General features: G+C 41.3%; 1 protein-coding gene across 3 annotated transcripts in view; it reads left to right on the plus strand.

Annotated features, from left to right (window-relative positions):
* kremen1 (kringle containing transmembrane protein 1) overlaps positions 1-24,345 on the plus strand; it is a 59,159-nt gene extending 34,814 nt beyond the window's left edge. For 2 of the 3 annotated variants that reach the window (XM_046034978.1, XM_046034977.1), the window contains exons 4-9: positions 14,694-14,818; positions 16,469-16,622; positions 17,474-17,806; positions 22,328-22,567; positions 23,129-23,213; positions 23,596-24,345. In XM_046034978.1, the coding sequence (XP_045890934.1) occupies positions 14,694-14,818; positions 16,469-16,622; positions 17,474-17,806; positions 22,328-22,567; positions 23,129-23,213; positions 23,596-23,755 (1,097 nt within the window). In that variant the 3' untranslated portion in view covers positions 23,756-24,345. The remainder of the gene's footprint in view (positions 1-14,693; positions 14,819-16,468; positions 16,623-17,473; positions 17,807-22,327; positions 22,568-23,128; positions 23,214-23,595) is intronic. The other variant, XM_046034979.1, reaches the window with a different exon arrangement.
* The last annotated feature ends 12 nt before the right edge of the window (positions 24,346-24,357 follow it).

The following is a 24,357-nucleotide window of genomic DNA, read 5'->3' on the forward strand; positions in this document are numbered from 1 at the left end:
TTCTAAGGTGATATTTACTTAATGTTATTTCAAAATGTTCCATGTGTTCTTCGCCTCACAAGGCTAGGTCAGAAGTGTTATTGCATACTTAAAAGTATGCAGTAACACTGAAAGAATCTGGTGACCATACAGAATGTGAAAGATAGAGGCAGCTGCTGAAATAAAGCCAAGCAGAACTCAAATATTCTGTTTAACTAAAATGAATAGTTCATTTACCATTTCCGTCATGAATCACATTCCCCTTTCTTACCTAATCAACCTCAATCTACTTTTTTTCAATTTTTTCTCCGGGATTAAACATTCCTCCTCCTACTTAATCTATCTTTTATTCTATTTCTTTTGAAGACCTTTACCTCTGTCATGTTTACGTCTGACCCTTGCCTTCCTTAATATTTTATGCGTCTACTTTTGAAATCCTTGCAACAACAGATACAAGCCTCGCCCAAAAGCCTAAAAGACAAAATGCAGCATGTGTCTGAACTGAACTTTTTGAGGTAAACGGGTAGACAGTGCAGAGGAGCAGCTGAGCCTTAGAGATGTTGTGACTTTTCACTGCAGTAGGTACCACCAGGCCTCAAGAAACTCCCAACCCCTCTAGCTATCCCACCATTATCCTGTCTGAGTAGCATGCTTGACTAAAGCCTGCTGTTTGAATGGCTCAGGACCCATTAACTCATCTAATAATGCCTGTTGGCTGCATGGCCTGTGTGTATCCATGTATTTGTCCATGTTTTTGCATGTTTATGTGTATAGGAGGTTTGTGCGTATCCCATTAGACTTTTGACTGACCTATTTCAGACAACTGTCCATTTAGCTCAGTTTTTATAGGCCGATATCCCAAACCTTTGTGGTTTGGGAGGGAAAGTGGAGAGCAGCCCAAACTGTCTCTGTTCGGAGTCGGGCTTGTCCCTTATCTTTGGTGAAATTAGGCCAGCTTTTGTTCCAGATGGGTATGTCATGTGCTGGTTCAGCCTTTTTTTTGTCTAGGATCCAGTACTGTGTAGCGTGTAACCCATCCTTGCGACATGTGGCCCATTTCTATCGGCTGAGAGCTTCGCCCGTATCAAGTGCCGTCTTACACGGACGTTCCTCTTTATGTTTGGGCATTTAAGTTATACAGAGCCCTGTAATGTAAGAAAAGGAGAGGAGGTTTGCTGTGAGCCAGGCATCCAGTGTCATGAAAACATGCCTGTTCAGTAGAGACGGTTTCTCCCTGCAGGGATACCAGGGAGCTTTTAGACTCGAATGCTTTGTCTCATTTATTGTGAAACCATAATCGCCACGTGGTACCTCACCTTCTGGCGGTGCATGTTCTCAATCTGCTGCGTTTGAGAGCTTCAGCTGCCAAGTGAGAGAATGCTGATGCTCTTTCAGTGTCAGTGTTCTCAGTCTGCGGCTGGAAACAAAAGGCTGGAAAACACTGTGGTGTGCCAGAGAAAGGGCAACAGTGGTCTTTGTTTTCATTTTGTCTGGCTTTTGTTTTGTCTGTGCCTTCGTTTTGTCTGCTTTTTTGCTCACGTTTGATGTTGCGTGGTTGGTGTTGGTGGCCACTCGCTGAGGCACCTGGAGCCTGCCAACTGTCATCCAGCTGGGTTCCCTGTCATCTTGGGTCATGCCACCATGGTGGTGGTGACACACCCTGCTGGAGCGCACACTGCTGGGCAGGTTACACGAGGCCAGAATCACATAGTCCGGCAGGGTAGATTATAGTGTAGGTCTCGACATTTGTTGATCCCAGTAATCCCTCATGGCAGAAGATATCGTGTGGTGGAATTATCTAAACATTTCAAAAAGGCCCGCTGCCAAGGCACATCGTCTACTGTACAAATTGACACTTCCACGGTATGTCACGATGGATGCTGGTTATGGGGCCCTTCTCATTCCCAGGCCACTAACTGCTCAGTGAAGCAAAACCTTGTCACATGTGTTGTTATTTAGATTTTAGACTTTCTTATCCCCAAGGGGAAATTCATTTTCACGCACTGTACACATCGGACAACAACAGCACAAGGCAACAACATACAATGGCAGTCAACAGTACACACTCAGGCCAGTTCAGTGAGGCCTTTTATTAAAGGCGGCTATGGCTGATCCTCACATGCGAGGGTCAGGCTTTCCCAAAGCGAGCACTACTGCACCTCAGTGCTCTGTTCCCTGCGCCCAGAGGGCAGTAGGGTAAGATGGTGATTGAGTGTGTGTGTGATGTCTTTTACTATTGAGATTGCAGTGCATGCAATGGCCTTTGGGTGTGGGATGACCAATTGTCCTGACGGCAGTGTTGGTTGGTTGCGTGTAAGATGGGCCCGATTAGTAAACAATAGCATGTTAAAGAAGCAACAGGAACAGTATAACAGGATGGGCTAAATAATGCTCTGATGTAACAAGAGTAGGAGATGGGGGGCAACATAGAGTACTTTAAGCTTGCAGATAACTGATTGTCTTTGGTGGCTCTTTTTTTTGAGGTCAAGAGTGTGCTGGTGGAAACTGAGTCTACTGTCCGGTGTTACCTCGAGGTTTCTGAACTGTCAGTCCACTTCCTGTGTAGCAGACCAGCCTGACTCTTTTAAAATCTGACATTTCAAAAATCTCAATTTTTCTGCATTTAACTAATATGAGCTATATTGAAAGTTGGACACATTTATTGTGAAATGCGGGTTTTCTCTGTACTGTAGGTCAGTTCAATACTGATTTATCAAGCCTCAGTACATGGGGCAGAGAAGGCTTTATATTGTTTGACTGAGCAGTGCTGATTCTAATATGGTGTGAGGAAAGTACCAGGGGAGCCTTTGGCCAAACCAGTAGGTTCATCAGAGTTGACAGCTCAATCCATTATTAAAGGGCTTCAGTTTTTAGCTTTACACAAGTTCAGAACTGAGATGATTCCTAGGAGGTTAGTTTTATTTGTGTTGAGCCCACTTTAGCTATATTTTACTCATGCGATAAAACATCCACTCACATTACTGATTAAAAACATGGCAAAATATTTGTTTTAGAGATTTTAAAGAAAATCCAATTCAAAGATTCTGTTTTGAGCACCGCTGGACTGTATGTCTCAGTGTGTGGACATGATCAGCAGATGGAAAAATGCTTGTTTATTGACCATTTACTCTGTGATGGTTCCTGTTCAGCTTTTCCTTTTTCAGAGTTTTCCGTACTGGAGGGACGTTTTGTTTTGGTATGGCCTATTTAAACTGACATGCATTTGCTTGACAATGTGCCCTGCCTGAATTTGATTGACACAGAGTGAAACTGTCAAGGTGAAGTCCTCAAGCGCTTGCCAAGACAAAGACGCTTTGATCTCCGCGTTCAGAGCTCATCTCTCAACAGCATTTAACCTAGAAAAACTAGTTGTGCTTCCCTGCAGTAAAGAGACAGGCCTTTTAGGAAAATGCTAATTTGGAATATATTTCATGTGAAGGATAATGATAAGAATTCTCAATAAAACCATTTATACTCCCACATCTCCCACCTTTTACCTTGCAAGAATCAAATTTATCAACATTTGTTATGGTTTATAGGTGCACCTAGTAAGATTACAAGGGGAACATCACAGAGGTTTCATAAAATTCTTTATAACCAAAGACCAACCAACTTTTGCCTGACCAGGTGCTGATATTTCTGACTTTCAAAACTCCCATTTGTATTTGTGCTGTGTATTATGCTTCATTCACTCGACATCATATCAATCAACAACAAACTTATTTAGACGAAAGAATTTAGGACCTGTTAATATAGGATGAAAAAATAAACATTTTCCTTAAGTTATATAATTTCTAGTGTGATATATGTTTACAATAAGTGCTTTGTGATATTTTGAGATGCTCCCTTGTTATAGAGCTGTCAGTGTGTGCACCTGAACATTTAAGAGACTTAATGGTTGACTTGAGTCACTCAGTTACAGTAAGTTATACTTTCATCTATTTGAACAATAGAGGGAATGTCTGATTAACCTTGTCTGTCACCATTGAACAATAGTCTCAATACCAGAGGCACCACATCCATCTGACAAGCTAACCAGCCACACCTTGAAGACCTTAAAACAAAGTAGTTTTGTGTTTGGCCCAAGGTTTGATTACTAAATGTTGACAAAAATATGCAATGATGAGATATTGCCTTCATTAAGAGTGATTTATGAAGCCGCTAAATGACACTTTGAAGTTATGGGACACCTGAGTCAACCGCCAGCTGAGTTGAAAGCCAAATTGCTTGTGTTCAACTATGTGGGATGAAACTGAGCTTTTCATAAGTCAGGAGTTTAAAAGGTTTCATACTAGTCTTTTTTAAATTACTCAACTGCTGTAAATGTCCATCTTCTCTGCTCAAATACAAGCTAATAAATTTACAGTTTTATGAAATGCAAAAAAAAATAGAAATACACCACTACTTTGTAGCGTGGGAAATCCTGCTGGATGAAACGTTGAATGAATACTTGAAACAGGAAACCTGAAACATACCAGATAACAGGACTTTAGTCAAAATAGCAATTTCCCATTCCGCATATTTATGTCTAGAGGGATTTAATTCTTAGCATTTATTTTTGACAAAGGATGAACAGGTCAGAGATGTGTCAAGACCAGACAGAACCAGAGCTAAATCTGTCAAACAAGATCAAAATGGGCAATAAGCAGGCCACTGCGTGTAAAATTATTGATTTATGAGCCTCTTAAAGATAAAGAGGTGTACCTGTCTCTGCAGCAGCTGGGAGCATCCAACCAATCGATACAGTGAATAATGATTTAATACACACAGGTGTTATTCCTTAAATTGCAGTGCTGTGAAGAAAATGACAGAATGTGGACCAGGCTGAGAAAAAAAATGCATCTTTTGAAGATTTTATAATAGGCAGGAAAAGTCTGAGACAAGAAAAGTCTGAGACAAGAACAAGTACAAGTCAAAATAAGCAAGAGGCCGAGACATGTTGGACATGTGGTCTGGAAACCGAGCCCAGACTGAAGCACCACAGCCCTGCCTCGTGGCTGTTGTGGTTGCCTGAATCGGGGATGCTTTCAGGTTCTGTTTTTGCAGAATTCAACTCATTCTCTGTCATTGTTTTCAGAGGCAGAATATTTCCCGTAGGTGGTCTTGTACCAGCTTTCACCACAACCAACCAGCATACTGAGGCAGGTTCAGGCATCACTGAGTGGAGAAGGGTGTGTGTCTGTGTGTCACTGTGTGTGTGTGTGTGTGTGTTTGTCCTGTACGTTTGACAGTGTAAAAACCGGTCAGAGATTTAGACCTTCAGAGTGAGGACATGTTTGTGAAGTGAGCTCATATTGGCCATTCTTTACCTCTTTAAGAGGCTTGTAGGTTCAAATGATGAGAATTAAGGTTCGGGTAAGGTCAGTCATGTTGTGCTGATGGTTAAGTTGTGTCTAGGAGATCTTACTGTTTGTTTGTTTTTTTTCACATGAAAAATATAAACTAAAGTAACAAAATCTGACTGGTTTAACCACAAAGAAAGATTTATAAGAGACGATCCTGTTGAACCCCCCCAAAAAGCTTAGAGGCGTATCATGTGGCTGCTCTTAAAATAACTACATTCATAACAAAGACCTAATGAGTGTGTGGTGTGTGTGCAACCGCATGCAACCATTGTCCAAAATTAGCTTTTTAGCCCCGCTACCCCAGTCTTGTAAATTAAAAAATTACCCGCCAAGATTATTTTCTGCCAACCAAATTAATTATTATACATTTTTTCATAGAAATATGCCAGCCTCATTTTTAGAGCTATTTTATGTGTAGAATTACCACATGTGAAAGCCTGCAGTTTTTATCTTTCTTTTTTTCTCTTTCCACTTTCTGCTAACATTAGACACACGGGAGAAACAGGAGAGAAGTTCAAGCACTACAGATTTAGAGCAGCGAATCAGGAGCCTGTGCCATATATTGACTGCAGTTTGAGACCATGCATAAGATGATTGAGCTGAAACAGAATTTTACTGTGATTTGACACTTGACAGGTGCTAATTTTGGATGCTTTGAGGCACAGAAGTCTGTCGGTTTGATGTGTCCCCTTTCGCCTGCATTAGGCCTGTTACATAAGAGGGTAGAGGAGCTTTGAACTTTGCCCTCCTCATGGCTCCACCCACACCTGCCCTCAGGGAAAATACCTGCCTCAGACAGAAACTAGAAAGTAGAGACTCTCACAAAAACAAGCCAGAGGACGTCAGGTAGATTTAATCTCTCTGCCTCTCTCTCAACACGGCTGGGGTTAAATCAGCCAGGGCCATTAAGGAATTAAAGGTATTGATTACGAGGAGAGCTGGTTGTGTCGAATGTTTTCTAATGAGAACAAGTAGATGGCCATTGTTGTGCTTGTCTTTGGAAAGATGAAGAGATGAATAGCAGGCCAACCAATTTAGCACTCAGGAATAAGGGCTCACAGCCAATTGTAGACACATGGCTCTACACAGGTGCAATAAGTGTCATTTTATTATTAAATATTGTTCAGCTAATGACACTTGAGCTCACAATGCACATTATGTGTCAGCCAAATTTGATGAAAATGTATTATTTACATAGTCAATATGAATTTTAGTCGTCACAGTCTCCAGCCGTGCTAGCGGCTCTGTGAGGCTGCACAACGGCTGAGCTAAATGCTGACGTCAGCATGCTCGAATAACAATTGTCAGCCTGCTGGTGGCACTAGAGGGAAAGTCAGGGGATCACCAAAGTCTTTGTATTTCATGGCAACACATCCAGTCTTCAAAAACGAGATATCTGTCTTGACAAAATTCGCTTTGGACATTAATGGTCGAAAGAGGAAAAATGTTTTTTGAGACTTCCTGACGAGTTTCACATGCAGGCCAAACTCTTATAAATCTAAATCTAAATCTTTTAAAATTGTGATTTGAGCACTCCATTAATTGTTGTCCAGGACTGTGCACATGAGATGCAGAGTGTAATAATCCAATGGGCAGATTAGCCATGAAATTTATGATGCACATTAATACTCCCCCTTTAATAAGGCCCTGTGATTAATGACCACAGGCCTTTTCCTCTTGATCCATCCTCAGAGCAAAAAGTTACATGTTTTGTTCCAGGACTATTAGTCTGTAAGAAAACAATCAGCATGTTGTGAAGGCAGTCATTACTTTCCTCGCCATTATTGGTGCTTTTAGCTGTAAGTCTTGTGTGACTTTATTCACGATGGTTTCAAACAATATCTGGAACAATGCTTTTCATCTTGTCCCATTGTCGTATCTCAGTGTTTTGTGGTAATGCTACATCAGCAAACTAGTTTCATGCAAGTTGAATGATGTAACAATGATATAGTTTTACTTTGCAATTTATGTGCAGCTTGCATTTAAACAATCAAATGAAAGGCAACAAAGACGCAACCTTTGTTGCATGCCCTTGGGAATAATTATATACAACATCTCCTAATTGAACTTTGAAAAAAAAGTATTTAAATGCAAACATGATTTTGTTCACACTGATTAGAAATGTTACATGTGAGGGAAAGTGTCAGAATCTGGACTTTTCAAGCTGCATTATTAATTGTAATACATCTTCTGTATCTGGCAAACCTTTTTTTCTGCACATTCCTGGAGACTTTGCCACAGTTAGTGACATCCAGATAACCAAGACAACCTGCCACACTAGACAAACAAGAAGTCCATCTCTTTGAAAGTGAATGATGGTAAATGGAAGTCCACCGCTGTGCTTATCTAATGCCTGAGGTGGTCACAAAGTGTCTCTTCATCTTTTTATCTCCCAGTCGCTCCGGCATGAAGTCCCCTGGGATACAGAGGAGGCAGCCATTTTTCATCTCTTGCCTGCACTGTTGGGCCGGGTCTCTGAGAAGGCACTAATTATTCATTTAAAGCTCCGGCTCTTCCCTCTTCACTCTAATTAGATGGTTAGGCCTTCTCCTGGGGCATTCATCTCCTCCATCTCAATCATGTTGTAACACACACACACACACACACACACACACACACACACACACACACACACACACACACACACACACACACACAGAAACATTTAAATGGGATAAAAAAGGACACACAGATGCAGTAAACATGCACATGGTGTCCTGACACATCTTTCTTTCTTTCTTCCTCTCTGTATCTCTCTCTCTAACACACACATGCACACACAGACACGCACACAGCTCAGCAGCATGTTTTGAACATCCCACTGGCAAAGTCAATCTGTTACATACAAATACTTATCTTATTCTACCCAATAATAAGTCCTTTATTGGCTAACTGTAAACTGTTCCCATTTACAGGCTGGATAATTTATGACCGCCATAGAAAAGCAAAGCATAAACTCAACAGAAACACATAATAGCAACTCCCACCTCCTCACAGATAATACCAGAATTGGTCGTCCAGGGGGAATTTGTGGCATATTTGTCTGTTTCTGATCACATACCAGATGAAATGCTGCATCTGTATTTGTTTACGTATTGAACATACTGTACCACAAAAGGCGTAATAAATGGGGCTGAGACACAATGAAAGGGAGACGGAGTGAGGACTAAAGGCAGAGAGACAGAACGGGACTGTGATAAGTGTTGTTTCCTTGCTTTCTTGCACTCATTATTCCTGGGAAGGCAGTATATGTTCCAGTAGGTGTGTGTGCATATGATTTGAATTGTTAACCTGCTGGCGGTGCATTAATGAGACAGTGGGAGTGTTTCCAATGCTTCAACATTCAGTGCCTATGTTATATTACTTGAATCAAGCCTTTTAGCACTTGAGGAATGTGCTTTTAAAATCCTGCTTCTCCTCTTCTGACCTCACGCTTTAACATCTCTAATGTGGAAGCACTAATGACTTTTTTTTGTCTCTGGTTACAATGTAATTGGATGTTAATGAAGCGCTGATAAAGGATGATTTTGGCCAAAGTGAATGTTTCTTGTGGTTTCTTTCTTTCTTTATAAGAGACCCTAGTCTCTAGAAGCAATTTACTTTCTTTTTACTCTTAAGCGATATCAAAACTAAATCTCTCAGATGTAAGAAAATAACCCATGAAGGAATCTTTGCCTGCAAAAATGTTTCACAGCCATTGAGGCATACAAAGAAAAACACTGAAATGTTTATGCATTCACAAAGCTGTCACAAGACAAAGCCTGTGATGTTAGACATGAGTGTAAACACTGAAAGCTGAGGAAGGGATTCATACATGATTCTCTGGATAAGCATGGGGAGAATTTGTTTTCCTCAGTGACGTTGCTTTGCCTAATCAGTTTGACACATGGTATGTATGTAGCTCGGCTGGTCTGTTCTTGCATTTTTGCTGGAAGTTTGACAGAACCTCTCTTGAAAACGTCTCCAGGTGTTACGGTCTGCCTCATGTCGAGCCTCTCAACTGAATGCGGGTCATGTAAAATTAGTGCACATTATCGATTAATCTGCTGCTTATATTCCCGATTAATCGTTTTGTCTACAAGGTGTCAGTAAATATGGGAACATGCCCGCAGCCCAGGGTGATCCATTTCACTAGCTTGTTTTGTTTTATTCTAAAAAAGCCCAAAAGTTCAGTATACTATCATACATGACCAGAAGAAAGCCATCAAATCCAGACATTTGAGAGGCGAGATCCAGCAAATGCCATTTTTGCTTGAAAAATTATTGAAACCATTAATCAATTATCAGAATAGTTGCTGATACATTTTTCTGTCAGTTGCCTATTTGTCTAATCTATGCCGCTTTATGCGAAATGGATCAGCATATATAAAGACAAACAAATCAGGAAATGTAGCTAAAATGTGAAATAATTTGATCTACAGCAAAGGAAATACATTGGGAATGTGAAGGAGTTAGAAGTTATTCTGGAAAAGGGGCATAAATGTCATCATGACTGTAATCATTCATATAGAAACCCCACGCCATCACCTACACAGTGAAGCCACAGTGGCGATATCGTTGTATGATCTGTGTGGGCGCTATCAGTCAGTCCCTTTAAACTGATCTTTCATGTTCCCACGTCCAGAATTCTTCAGGCGGCAGCAAACAAGCAACTAAATAAAACAAAATCACCTGACTAGAATAATTGTTACTAGCCCAGATAATGAATCTGAATGAATTTAAATGTGTGTAGGTGAACGGGGAAAAGGAGGAAGGAAGGAAGGAACGAACGAAACGTTTACTGAAGTTTAGAGACTTTGTTCAGTGCAGCCTAATGGGGAGCCTGTTTGTACATTGCAGTGATTTTTATGTTGAACTGGCTCATTGTACAGTGGCTATGAATCAGAAATATACTATATATATACTATGTTATTTCAGCATTTAGTTTGGTAAGCCCTTAGTATCATTAGAAGTTTTTTGATCCTTGTGTCGATATAATAACGAAGGTAATAACCTTACCTTAGGGAAGTTCTCAAATGGTAAATATTGTCTGACATTGGTATAATTGGTATACAAATAAATAATTTAAAACTAAACAAGATTATGAATGTGAGCGGAGATTTGGTGCCACCTATTTGTACTTCTTAGTTTTCAACACATTTCAGTGAGTAGAGGAAAAGTACTGAGGTTTGTTTTTTGAGCTCTAATGTATTTTCAGTTTTATTGCTCTTGTATCTACATTTTTCAGTGTCATCATGGCTTCTCTTATAGATTATAGGATTAGGACCGAGTGAGTATAGCTTTTTTATCGAAATCCTGCAGTGTTTAAGCGTTGATTATTAAGGAGAGTCTTTAAAGGTTCATTGTTCCTTAAGGCTTCATATTCTCTCTCTCGCTGTCTCTCGGCCTTACCTCATCTTTTAAGTGAAAATATCTGGCATGCTGTTCTGGGTGGATGCAAGAAAGAAAGCAGAGTCTGACTGTTAAGAGTAAATCTGTTTTGAAAAAGAGAGACACCAGGGGTCCCATTAAAAAGAAAACACTTTTTAAAAATGTCTTTTCTATTTTTCCCGTAGGTTTATTTTGCGCTTTGCCCTCCAGATGGCGTAGAAATGTATAACTGTAATTATGTTTCCTTAATAACATGTTTGCCCCACAAGCTCATCAACCTGCTTGCATGCTCCCTGCCAAGTGCAATTGCCAAAGCCTGCTGCACATGTTTGATGTTCCATCCCTCTGTGTTGTTCTTTCTCTTTCTCTCTCTGATGTGTTTTGGGTCAACACTGTTGTTGTGTCTGCTGCATCAACAGAGGTGTCTCCTTTTTCTTGCTAGACAGACACCCATGAACTTTGTTGTTTTGCCTGCTGCCTCCTGTCTGCTTTGCCCTGTGTTGCATTGTGGGAAGGCTGCTTTTTTCCGAGCTAATGCGGCAGGCTGCCAGGTTGTGATGAGTCTGGCTGCAGTCAGGCCTTGTTTAGCTCTCTGCATCTGTTTTTTTTTTTTACTTTGTGGCAGTCCCCCCTCCCGCTGTGATCTCCCAAGGTTTTCAGAGGTCTGCTCTGGGCTGACTGGAGCATTTATGCACCTTGAGTTTCCTCCATTCCTAGCTTCTGGCTCGTTAAGTCTAAATTCCACAGAGAGCTTTGAAGTGTGTTGAATGTTTTTGCATGTGAGATATTTGCACTTGTTGTGCCTGCAAAGCAGATGTTTTAGGGAACAATGCTTTGCTCAGGGATTTTCATGCAAGGACAATTTTTCACTTTTTTTTTTTTGATAAACGGTGCAGTGCAGTGGCTGCCGTCTTCTCCAGTTCCATATAAACATCCAATGCTCTGGTGTGATATGATCCCACCACCTTCTGCTCCTCAGCCAGCGCTTCACAGCCCCTGGGATGAGAAGAGGACAAAGACAGATAAATTGACTGTAGTCTGCAATCTTCTTGTCAAAGCAAAATGAAAAAGGAGCACTGCTGCCTTTAATCTGGCTGTTGAACCCTGCAGTAGCATTTTCTCCTCTGAGTTTCAAAAGCTCCATTGAAGTGGTACCTGCCTGCCTTGCTCGGAGGAAGGTTGCTGGTTCCCAACCAGGTGTTTATCTCTCTTCTCTTCTGATCTCTCCTCCTGCACACTTCACTGGGGTTAATACAGTGTATACTTAAGTGACAGATTAAAAAAAACTGCTGCTACAGCGCTGTCCTGTCTCATCCTGAAAATATTCTAGTCTGCGCTGTGGGGTCTTGCTAAATGATTCAAACAACCATATTAATCCATGTATAAAGCTTTAAAGTATTTGTGGCTGAAAAAGGAAGATGTGCGATGTATTGCTGGTCTGAGGGAGTCTGAGGACTTTGTCTTCAAGTGTTGAGTCATCTGTCAGATGTTCTGCACAGCAGCCAAAATCTCGCCGGTCACTTTACGGTCAGCAACCGTGGGTGAAATGCAGGGAAGTGCCCTCTCTCTGCCAGGCTGTTTCATTCCCCCTCTTCACTTTTCCATTCTGTGGCGGTCGTTCTTGTGCACGACATTCTGCGTGGAATCTGAAACATGTCACACTTTTCCCCCAAAAGCTTTTGTGCCTCATTCTTACATAAACAGAAAGAATCTGCAGCATGTGTTGTGCGTGTAGGGGGGCTTTCGTGCCAGCCAAAAAGTTTGCGTTGCCAACAACTGGCATGCCAAAGACAATGCATGTGTGTGATCTTTCTCGGGGTTACTTTGGTTCATGAAGTAAAGGCAGTTTTGAGTGATGCCCCTCTTTGGCAAAATAGTCATATATTCGAAACTGAATCGTGACAGGCTTGTAAAAATGGATGAAGTGTTTCTTACAGCCAAACAACTGGGTGCCAGTTGTTCACTGGTGGAACTTGCTGTCATCAGACGAGCAGGCAGCTTCCAACATGCAAATGTTTGAGAGGAGAGGACACACAACAGCAAGCTCCAGAGATATTCAGTTCTAGGACAGTGTTTGTATGTGGAATCAGGGGACAAACCGCTCCACAGTCTCTGAGCTTGTTGTCAGATTTTGCAGCATCCACAAAGCAAGACTCTGTTGCTGCACACAAATAGACAGGACATGCTCCGGTGTAATATCTAGCTTATGATCAAATAAATGTCTTGCTCTCTTTTATCGAAATGTGGGGAAATTGCATGGCTGAACTCTCTGCTAAATTGCATTTGCATACATATTTGTATTTAGCAAAATAAAATAACTATTTCCACGATTCCAATATTGGAGGGTCAGTACAAAATTAAAATATCAGATTTAACCTGTTTATCTCGTGATTTGATTTCCCGTGCTGAAAATTTTTGTCCTTTTTAGTTTACAAGACAGCAAGAAATTAAATTTAAAAGAGGAACCATCTGTCACACTTTGAGCTCTGTATTAAAGATGCTTTGTGCCTCAGTTAACTTGCACTATAAGATTGAAATGAATTTGGAAATTGCATATGTTTGATAAAGAACAAGAGTGCTTTCTAATGTCACATGCTTTTGATTTTTGTGTCTCAGTGCAGCATTGGCAGCTATTTTGGACACAGTCTTTACTCTTGTCTTTTATGTCTTGTCCTAATGAGCTTCTTTGTACCCATCGGTCGGATGACACCAATTCAAATGAGATTGAAGAGCATTGTGGGGGGGAGATTTTTCATACTGCAGTGGAGATTCAGATTGTGCATTTACTTCTGTTTGTCAAATGTGTTTCATCTTCAAGAGAAAGCCTGTTTTCGCAGTGAAAAACTAATCACAAGTGGAATATAGCTGCTGGAGGCTTTGTTGGCACTTCCTGAGCTATTACATTGAATTTAAAGGCTTTGGAATGTTTGATGAATACACAGTGGATTAAGATAGGCGGGCTGATTCGTCTGACTTGAAGGTGATCTGTCTGTGATCCATCTGTGATTGTTGGCCTATTTATGTCATACATTCCCAGGTTTCACCTAACAAACATTTTAATGTTCAATAGTATTTCATATGATTGGGCTGCAGCAACAGTCAAAAAAGTGAAAGGAAAATTGAGATGTGGAAGTTGTATGTGGTTGTTGCGTTCATTGTTTTATGAAAGCTCGACCAAAGTACGTCTCAGGTAGCAGACACACGAAAACTTTGTAGCACAAATTTTTGCTTATGCTCTAACATCACTCTGGTTCTCTTATGGGTTAAAATTGAAGCTGTGTTTAATGTAGACCTACGGTGTTGGACTTGGCCTCCTTCCAGATGTTCCAGATGGAAAAGTCGCTATATAACAAACATTTTCTATTTCTTGGCTCATAAAACCCCTCATCACACACACACACACACACACACACACACACACACACACACACACACACACACACACACACACACACACACACACACACACACGTAGAAAACGTTATATCCCTAATCTGATGCAACTTGCTCTCACATCTGACAGGGTACATTTTCTAGATTCCAGCTCTCTTTCGCCATGACTCAAACATCCCTGTCCCTCTCTCCCCTCCCTCCACCTTCTCTTCTTCTCCTGTTTTCTTCAGAGGCCAAATAGTTGACTTTTCTGTTGGCAAGTCACACCAAAACATTCATACAGAGGACTAAATACTTACTGAGTGTGTCACTATAGCTTGTTCTTTTTGGGGGCGGGTCTATGAGTCAAAGTGTTAATCACAAACATGTTTTTAAAACTTGAACCACTTAGAGGAAGCTTTGAGACACATAAGGGTTCAAGGCATGTTTCATAAAATACAAAAACAGGGAGTGATCCCTGCAATGGATCTAGAAGGAAACCTGAATATAACAATCTAATAATGAAAAACACTCCTGATATTTGTACAGGAAATGCTAATAGTCACCATGTGATACAGAGTGCATCTAAGTAGTTGTGTGTAACTGATCGTTTTTTCATCCCTACAGTGCCTGGGAACTTGGGCTGCTTCAAAGACAGCGGTGACCCACCCACTCTGTCCGGGACGAGCGAGACCTCCAACAAACTCACCATACAGAACTGTATTAGCTTCTGTAGGAAGCAGAGGTACAAGGTAAGATACAGTAGTGAAGGAGAAATGTATCAGATAAAAAGAAAACATGTAAACCAAGAGATGTCCAGCATTATATTTAACTTGGATTAAGGGGTGGCTTCTGTAGGAGAACACTTTAAAACATTAATAACTCAAATGTCTATATTGTATCCTTTATCCTGGCACTCATACTAGAAAGTCCAAATGTGCCCCCCCCCCCCAAGTGGATCAAAAAGTGTCCAGTCAATTGCCTGTGGCATGTCTAAAATAGACACAAGCTGTCTCTAGCAATAGTCAAGCTTTTATGTAAATCATTTGCATTTACGAACAGTTTCCTGACTGTCGCTACCATCGTGCCCAGTGCAGTCTATACCCTCTTTATTCAGCCATCAAACCTCCTGTTTCAAACCAACCGGCGGATGACAAATCATCACAGCAATCAAGGCTGACAGCTGGAAATGAACGGTTATTAGCCCAGTGGGCACCTCCTCTTCGATACGTTTTCCTCATCTCTGAGTCTGGTATGTCATTGTCCCAGCTATAAACAGTGCCAGGTGTTCATTTTCTGTCTCAGCAGATCCAGTTCAGCCCCGTCTGCATTGACAGATACTGACAGCTCCCCCCTCCCCTCTCAGTTCAGCAGATGTTACAGGATGTGGCGGCAGATTGGCATCGTCTGCCTACCCTTGGACTGTCACTGTCCTTAATGGGCATGTGAAACTTCAGTGCTCTGAAGCACAGATCCCGTGTGACTGTTTGACAAAGAGCATGCCTGATGACTTGGACAGTGATCCATCTCTTGTTTACTCCACCAGAAGTATTCACGTTGGTGTTAGTTCATCAGATAGATTAATGCAACAAGGACGTTGTGTGAAACATCTTGGCGAGAGCAGAGGCTTGATAAATTCCTATTCCATGAGGAAAGAAGCAGAGTGGGAGAGGATGCAGTACCTTCAGTTGTGTGAATTCATTCAGGGTCTGAAAAGTGGACAATGGTGTCCTTTTGAGTGAAGGACAATAGCTCTTTTGAGAACAAGCGGCCAGTGGTGGCGAGGTCACGATGTGTGAAGGTTTTTTAAGTTTCGCATTCCTGCTCCAACGCTTTCAGGAACAGTTTACAGTTTGGGTTTGAAAGATAGATAGGTGCTATTTTTGTAAGGTTTATTCTCTTCACCCTCTGTGCAGCTGTGTGTTTGAAAGGAGGCTTCTAATCAGCTGAGAGGTTGTGGTTGTCCAGACTCAGATTTCAGCATCTTGAAACCATGAGAGAAAGAGTAATTAGGGTACTTTAGACTCAAGTCAGTTTAATTTCAAAGAGTTCCATGCAGTGAACTGTTTACTGTTAACCCAATTTCACATAAAGCTGATTTAAGAAACACAACATATAAAACTATTTTTATTTGAATGTGTTGTGAATTTGCAAAATTATTTCTTATGCATAGTTGTGATGTAATCATGTATAATGTTATTGAAAAAGTAGCCATTTTGAATGTTGTAGAAAGAATAGTCAAAATCTTCTTGTTTCGTCCACAACGTTTGTTGGAATGACTCCCTCAGTGTTTTCCTCGCTGGCATCCATGTCAAATGGATTTATAATGAGCAGCATTATGGGAAAGGTTTGTTTTGAATTGCTGAAGCAGTCATTTGCATAACTCCTTTTGTGTTTTGCAGCTTGCTGGAATGGAGTCAGGATATGCCTGTTTCTGTGGCAACGAAGTGGACCCACGTGACCACGGCGAGTCGCCTAGCATGGAGTGCAACCATGTTTGTTTCGGTGACCACACCCAGCCCTGCGGTGGAGACGGCTGGGTCATCATCTTCGACAGTGAGTGTTATTAACTAGTGTCACTCTGGGTCTGACACATCTATGATTTAGAATCCTGGACAAAGTTTTTTTTAAAGTAATATAAGATACTGCACTTTTACAAACACATCTTTGTCTGTGTTTAAACCACTTGATGCTCTTTATGTTAGTGCCTGCAGTTTGTATAAATCTAAGGTGGTAATGAGTCTGTCATTGCTTTTGTTGAATATTGTTGAATTAGTCTACAGTTCACCTCCAGAAGGCAGAGTAGTAAATTTCCTTAGCACCAACACCTTTCCTTTCCTCAAAGCAACTGTGATCAGACCTCCTACACTATTGGACATTAACACCTAAAGCTATACTTTTCAATATAGAGTTGTACTAAACAACTTTTTGGAAAGTTTAAAGAACTTCATTATGTACTAATCCAACTTTTCCTCTCCTAGTACCAAATCTGATACCTTAACTCAGGGTACTTACCATATATATTGAGTGCCTCTCTTTACCCCAAATTTAAAATCTGTATACCTCACTGCATATCATATGAAAGTATGAGGTCAGCCATTCCTGGCACTAAAAGCTAAGTCGGTGCCCAGCTGTGACCAAAGGAATGTAACGGATAGCGGAAATACTGAATTTTATGACAACATTGACAAAGAAACTGGATCAGTCACGTCATGGCTCATACTTCATCCACTTAATAAAGTTAGGCCGATCCGGTATGTCGCATTGGTTCACGCTCATTCATTACCATGAAATCATGTAACATGGTGTCTGTTACCAAGGTACTGAAGAGACCACAAATAATCCAATAAGCTTTGATGGCAAATAGCACTAACTATTCTCCTGTTTCTGCTCTCTCTCTCCTCCAGCCCGAGTGGGGGCCTGCGGTGGGAACTATTCTTCTCCATCGGGAGTGATCTACTCCCCTGATTTCCCCGACAAGTACGGGGCTGGCCGTGTTTGCTACTGGACTATACAGGTTCCTGGATCCTTCGCCATCCTCTTCAACTTCACCTTCTTTGACATCTCCGACCAGACAGACATGGTGGAGCTACTGGACGGCTACACCAACCAGGTTGTGGCACGCTTCGACTGGCGCAGCCCGCCGCGGGAGCTAGTGAACATCACAGGCGACTTTGTCATACTGTACTTCTACTCAGACCGCACCAACCAGGCCCAGGGATTTGCCCTGCTCTACCAAGGTGGGATATCACTTGCTTTTTTATATTTCTGGTGAAAAAGTATGTAGCAGTTGAAAGAAGAATGTTTTTATAAGAAGTGTCAATGCCCCTGCCAGACTATTACTTCTAATGTTTGGTTTGAGTTCTAGCAAACATCCTGACCTAAAGTACCGCCTTAAACCCACCAAGAGCCACATTTGCATAATCTGGTGCGTGCTGACTTGCTGGCTCCATGATAGAGTTTTGCATGGCAACCCTTGTTTTGTAGACTAATGTCTGTTAGCTCTGGTGAGGCAGTTGTCACGCCACTGGCAGGTCCTTTTCTCTTTTCATTTGCTAGTCAATGTCTCACTGCCCCGGGTGATACTGCATATTTAAATAATGTTTTGTTTTTCTAGGAACTCACTCTCTTATCAAGCTGCGGCAGGCTGCTTTGCTTCTCCAGAGTGTGTTCCTTGGTGAATTGCAAAGCGAGTTTTTGTGCCACCTACATACAAAATAGTGCAGTACTATGTATCGCGCCTTCTGATAGCATGATTTCACTGTAGAGCAGACATATAGCTGGGGAACTATAGCTGACAGGAAGTTGAAGACTTTGCAGCAAAAAATTGTTTATCCCTCTAGACATATGTGATAAAATAAAAAGCTGTCTTCTGTTATTTTCACATTATGTTCTCTCAGAATGAGTCTCTGTGTGAACAGTCTGAATGCACCAAAATGATTTAATAGATAAATTTCTGGAGGCATGAGAGAAACACAACCTGATATAATTCAGTGTAGGTGACATTCAAGCTCAGTACACTGGGAGGCAATCTGTCCCTGCTCCTTCCTCTCTGCCTCCATTTGTCATTTTTCTTTCCTGGTGGCGTTACAGTAAAAACAATATTCAAAGGTCGAAATCCTCTGACCTCTGGACAGGCACGATCCTTTCTGCTCACGTCTTGGTTCTTGTTTTGCATTAGGCGTCATGTAGCCAAGAAATGGAATCCGAGACATATAAGAAAAGGTCACCTCCTAAAGTAATAGCTTTTTCACAGAAAGATAGAGATAACAATACATATCGACTCAGGTAGAGAGAAATAAAAAAACAGAAACTGAAAGAGAAAGACAACAGTTAAACTGAGTACCACCACTAAATATATCCAATATCTCGCACGCTGCGCGATCAAAACGGTAATTTTGGGATAAATGCTTTCAGATGATGATGGAGCGTTTCAGCTGAGCCCGGGTGTCAAGCATGGTATTTTGTTTGCAAATAGGGAACATGTGGGAAAGTCTGGGAACATCACAGTCAGGTTGAGCTATGAAAAGAAAAAAAATCCAACACTGCTTTAACATGCAGCTACCATTCATTGAAGAGTGGAACAGGCATGGATCAGATAGTATTTAGCAGTTCAGGGGGATTTAACACAAGGTGGGTGGGGCTTACGGGCTTACCATTTAGGGTTTAGCTTGTCAGTCATTCTAACTATCTCATCTTACCACGAATGATGACTGAACTTGTTTGACCAGTGTGTGTCAGTGAATATGAAAGAAAATCTTAAAGAGGTGGTATTGTGCTTTTTGGCTTTTTCCCTCTCCTTTATTGATTTATATATCTTTTTGTGCATGTAATATGTTTGCAAAGTGAAAAAGCCCAAAGTCCACCCCAAAGTGAGTTCCCATCTCCCACAGAAAACTCTGCTCTGAACTGCCTGAAAACAGCTCGTTTGTAGTCCAGCCGTTGCCCTTTGATTCCTGTGACAACACAGCGAAATGTGCGAAAAACACACTGAGCTGCAGCACACAGTGACAAGACGTCCTCCTGCTGCCTCTCCTCTCCCTTCCAAACACTAGCTACCCTCCAGGTAGTCAATGGACAGAAAGTTGTTACTGTGATGTAGAGACAGAGCTCAGTTAAAACTTTATGGATGAAAGATACTTTTGTTACAGATTAATAACTCACCACTCTGAAACTCTTGCTCTAGTCTGTTGCTAAGATACAGCTGAACCGAAGCCGTGTTTACCCGCTTCTCATGATCCGCCCTACTCTGCTTCTGATTGGCTAGTATGCGAAGTTCCTTACCTAGCATGTGCAACTCCCAACAAAAAGAGATGTATCACTCCATAGCTAAAGCGAAGCCTTTAAGACACAGGGTGAAAAGAGGAGCTGCAGCAGTTGCAGCTGCAGTATGACAAAAATATGGTGTTTTTTTGAAAATGAAACCATGTAAACCTGTTCTAGTACAACCCCTAAATAAGATTATGAACCTGAATATGAGCATAATATGACCACTTTAATACAAATTAAATAAAAATTAGATTTCATAGAAAATATATCACTTTTATAAACTGCCTCACATATTTCATACATAAACAAAGTAAAATATTGACTTGTTAAGTATATTGTATCTGCATCATACTTTGATGTGGTAATTCGACATATAGCATCTAACAGTGGCCATAAAATAATTTATGTATTTGTTGCAGTTGGTGATTATTTAATGAACTGTTGAACAAATTGGGGTTTGAAAAGCAAATTTTAAGTTTTATTAATAATTCTGACAGTTGGCTGAGATAGCTCATCAGAGCAGCAAGCTGCATTTTTCCAGTGTAAACAATCATGTTCAGCGGTATTAGATGTGTTCGTGAGCTGACTGGATCTTTCAAAATTCCTTAAAAAAATCTTTTAAAAGTTTGTTATACTTGTATTTTCCCAAAACATTAATGATCGTGAGCAGGTCATCTCTACTGCTCTCTTTTAGCAACTTTTGAGCAACACAGCTAATTAGGAGCTACTTAGGATGTTTTGTAAATATGTCCCCAAGCTTATAATTATATTAATTGGAACCACCAATGTCTTATTATTTCATTTTGCTACCCACTTAGGAGCAATTAAAAGAGACATACTACTACATTCTTTGTAAGATGTGTCTGAGGCAAATAAGAAAAGCAAATCACATTTGTAGATGACTGCAATCACAGATTGCTGATAGATGTTTCTCTTGACCAAACCTCACTGCAAATTGATGTAGAAAAAATAATTAAAGAGTCAAGTGAAACACATAAATATCATCTTAAGACATTCCACAGTTTGTTTCTCACCAGCAGTGTTTCAGAAGTAGGAAGAAGGAAAATCACACAGTGATTTTAAATAAATCACATTTCTGTTTTAGGAGAAGTACATGAAAGGCAGAGGCAATGTTATTTAGGTTATTGCTTTCCTCTGGGAACACATAAATGAGTTGAAATAGTCCACGCTCTCTAGCACTCATGTTTTATGAAGCAAACTCTGCCCATCTGGTGCTGTAAGCAGGTTAAAACAAACAGAATTTATTGCAAACACTTTTTGAATCATGTCTGCAGCGGACACCGCATGTTTACACGCTTAAGTTTTCTTCCAAAATTGATCTGTTTCTTCAAATGTTGTTAGTATCGAATATTCACTCGTGATTCTTCTGTATATATTTTCCACAACACAATCAACATGATGTATCCTATTTCTGCCTGCTTGCTGCCACATCCCAGTTTACGCACGGGGATAATTAAAGGGGCACTGAGTGATCTATGTCCTCAACTTGTAGAAATTACAACAACATGGCAGAGCTTTTCCTCTTCTGTGTCTCTGGCACAGGACTTACCACTCACTTACCACTACTCTAAATGGGAGCCAGGAAAGCCTATAATACTTAAACATAGTCACATTTTCAAGTTGTGATAGGCCACATTGCAGAAGATACAAAGACTAACTTTACTCTCCACAATTTTCAGAGATTGTAATATAGGTGAATGTGATAGTGCTTAACAACAGTGTTGTTGTTTGTTTTGTTATTACTGACAAATATAAAAGCATCTTGTAAATTTAAAGTCAGAAAAAAAGCTCTACAAAATTACTGTAAGCTCAGCGAAAAAAGTTAGCAGTTAGCTGGGTAACATAATGGAGCATGACTCTGCTAAAGAAACAATTATTTCCCCAGGAGACCAAAAGCAGACCTAAAAGGAGAGTGAATATTGGACTTACAATTGCTAGGAGGCCTGAAACATGACTCCAAATGAAAGATTATGTTGCTCCGTACCTGCTGAATGTGTAAAATAAGCAAGTGTTTGCTAACAAGTTTCAACTTTATAATGGCGAAAGTATGTCAGTGTTGTGTTCACAGCTTGTTTTTGCCGCTCCCGAGTGGCCACAAAAAAATCAGTTATTGCACGTTTAAGTATAGTATATGAAATACAGTATATTTATAAGGGATATTTTTCCCTATGAAGATACTGTATATTTATCACAATCAAAATCATATTTAAAATGATCCACTTTAATCTTGAGAAGCTGCAGAGCTGCAGTCTCTATTCACTAGTCAGAGCTGTAACTTACACTGTAGATTTACATGTACACTGAGGCTTATTGATGACCCTTTTCTCTCTGCTCTGCTCGTCTGCAATTCACCGGCCTTGTGCAGAGTTGTGCATGCACGCCGACTCGCAGAGAATTGCATGCATGTCTCTTGTCCTCTTCTAAAACACACATGAACCTGTCTAAATCAGTTCTTATTCTTGTTTGCCCAGCACTGAGAAGCCAAGACACCAGAACAATGGAGGCTGAAGGAAATGATGAGGATGAAGGAAAGGACATCCCAAGCACGGCGGGGCCCCAGCTTGCTGGCGGCGTCACAGAGAGATCCAACAGCACCTCTAAAGGACGTTCCTCCCAGATTCTCTACGTGATCACGTCCAGCCCCGGTAAACCGGAGCACAACATGCCAGGTCAGTGGGCTGGACGCGGCGAGACCACTGGACACAGCGCTAGTATGTTAACACCCATCATGTACTGCACCCACTGCACCTCTCTCTACCTCTGCAGGGATGCTTTGGGAGCTTTCTTGGTTAGAGCCCCCATTTAGCATGACCTGGTTTCTCTGACAGTATTAAAATCATCTTAGTTTGATGAAAGGCTTCTGGAAGCTTCGGCCCAGAGTGACTCTCTATGATCATACATAGATTTAATACTTCATGACGCTTGTTTTTTCCTGTCAGTGACTCATAGCTGAAGTTACTTTAGTTCTCCCTGCTGATCACACCAATCAGGCCTCTTGTCAAAGCTACGCAGGGTGGACTGACGCATTCTGTTCTTTTATACTTCCTTCAAATATTACTCTATTCAATCTGTATTTCTCAACCAGAAGAAAACAGATGTGCAATAATAATGCGTCACAATTTCTTGACAATTGGCTGACTGAACACTGCTAACAGGTGCGCCAGCAGTGCTTGAATAATTCTCTAGCTAATCCTTTCAATCTGCTTCAGTTTGTTTTCATTACCACGATTCGATGTCTGATGTCTTGTTACTGTGTTGTTCCCTCTCTGCAGTGTGGACCATTTACGCTCTGGCTGCTCTCCTCATACTGACAGTCATAGCAATGGTGGCAAAGCTATTGCTGCATATTACAGTCAAGTAAGTATGAGCATGTTGGAGGTGTGTATGATCAACCAAGCATAAAATGTCAAAGCATTCAGCCGTTTCACTATGTCATATTAGAAATAGATGAAAGAAACATTTATTTTTATTGTCCCAATGTGTTGACGTTTTATCTGATCGTAGCATCTGACAAACTTGGGACAATCCCAGTTGAAAATGAAAGCATTCTTCAAGTTGCGTTCTGCCAGTTCATCGGTGCATTCCTGTCTGCCACAGTGTCTTTTTTGATACAACCATAAAACGTCGCCAAAGGCAGAAATGTTCAAATCCTACACAAAGGAAATTCAGATTCCCCTCATGGCTTCCGAAATTAATTTAAAAAATCTTCTCTGCCTTTCTTGTCCCTTTTCCCTCTCAGATCCCAGAATATTCCAGCAGTCAGCGGTTCAGACAGCTGCAGCCAGAGCACGGCGTCCTCCGAGCCTTGGATCATCCTGTACCGACCCTCCACCATCTCCCTCTTCAAGAAGAAGCTAAAGAACCACCATGGCGACCTCAGCCCCCTGGTGGGTAACTAGCACCACTGCTGCGCTCCACCGTTAACCAAACGCTACCGCCAACCCACAACTACTCTGTACAAGGGCCATCAGATGCCAGACCCTCAGAAAATGAAACTCTATGAGGCGCTACGCTAACAAGCCAACAACTGATTGGCTAATGACAACTGATGAGTGACTGCTACTAAATGGCCCCTTGGGCTGAAGTGGCTGGACCCTCCCATCCTGCTCAGCACCAAAGAGGAGGGGGACAGGCAGGGCTGTCAGTGACCTCACTGTGGGAGAGGAGAGCGAAGGATTAGATGGAGGAAGATCTGCAGCTCTGAAAGATTCAAGGACACTTTTAACATGCGGGAAGCTTCTCTGGTCCTGCGAGGCTCTATCTCCATCACACCACGGACGTCCCTAACAATCAACATACCTCCAGAACTCCATTCCAGACTACAGGTTTACCAGTGAAACGCAGCATAGCCGGGAGCAGAATAATGGCTAACTTCACTGTCTGGTTTCAGTTTAGTTTGCCTCTTCCTGGTGCTTCAGTCACAGTGGTAACCGAAATCTTCATGAGTATCAAGGAGAGGATGAGGTCTTTGATACACACGCACACACACGTGCTGTAACAC

This window comes from Micropterus dolomieu, linkage group LG21 (assembly GCF_021292245.1).
Source record: "Micropterus dolomieu isolate WLL.071019.BEF.003 ecotype Adirondacks linkage group LG21, ASM2129224v1, whole genome shotgun sequence".
In the NCBI taxonomy this organism is placed as follows: domain Eukaryota; kingdom Metazoa; phylum Chordata; class Actinopteri; order Centrarchiformes; family Centrarchidae; genus Micropterus; species Micropterus dolomieu.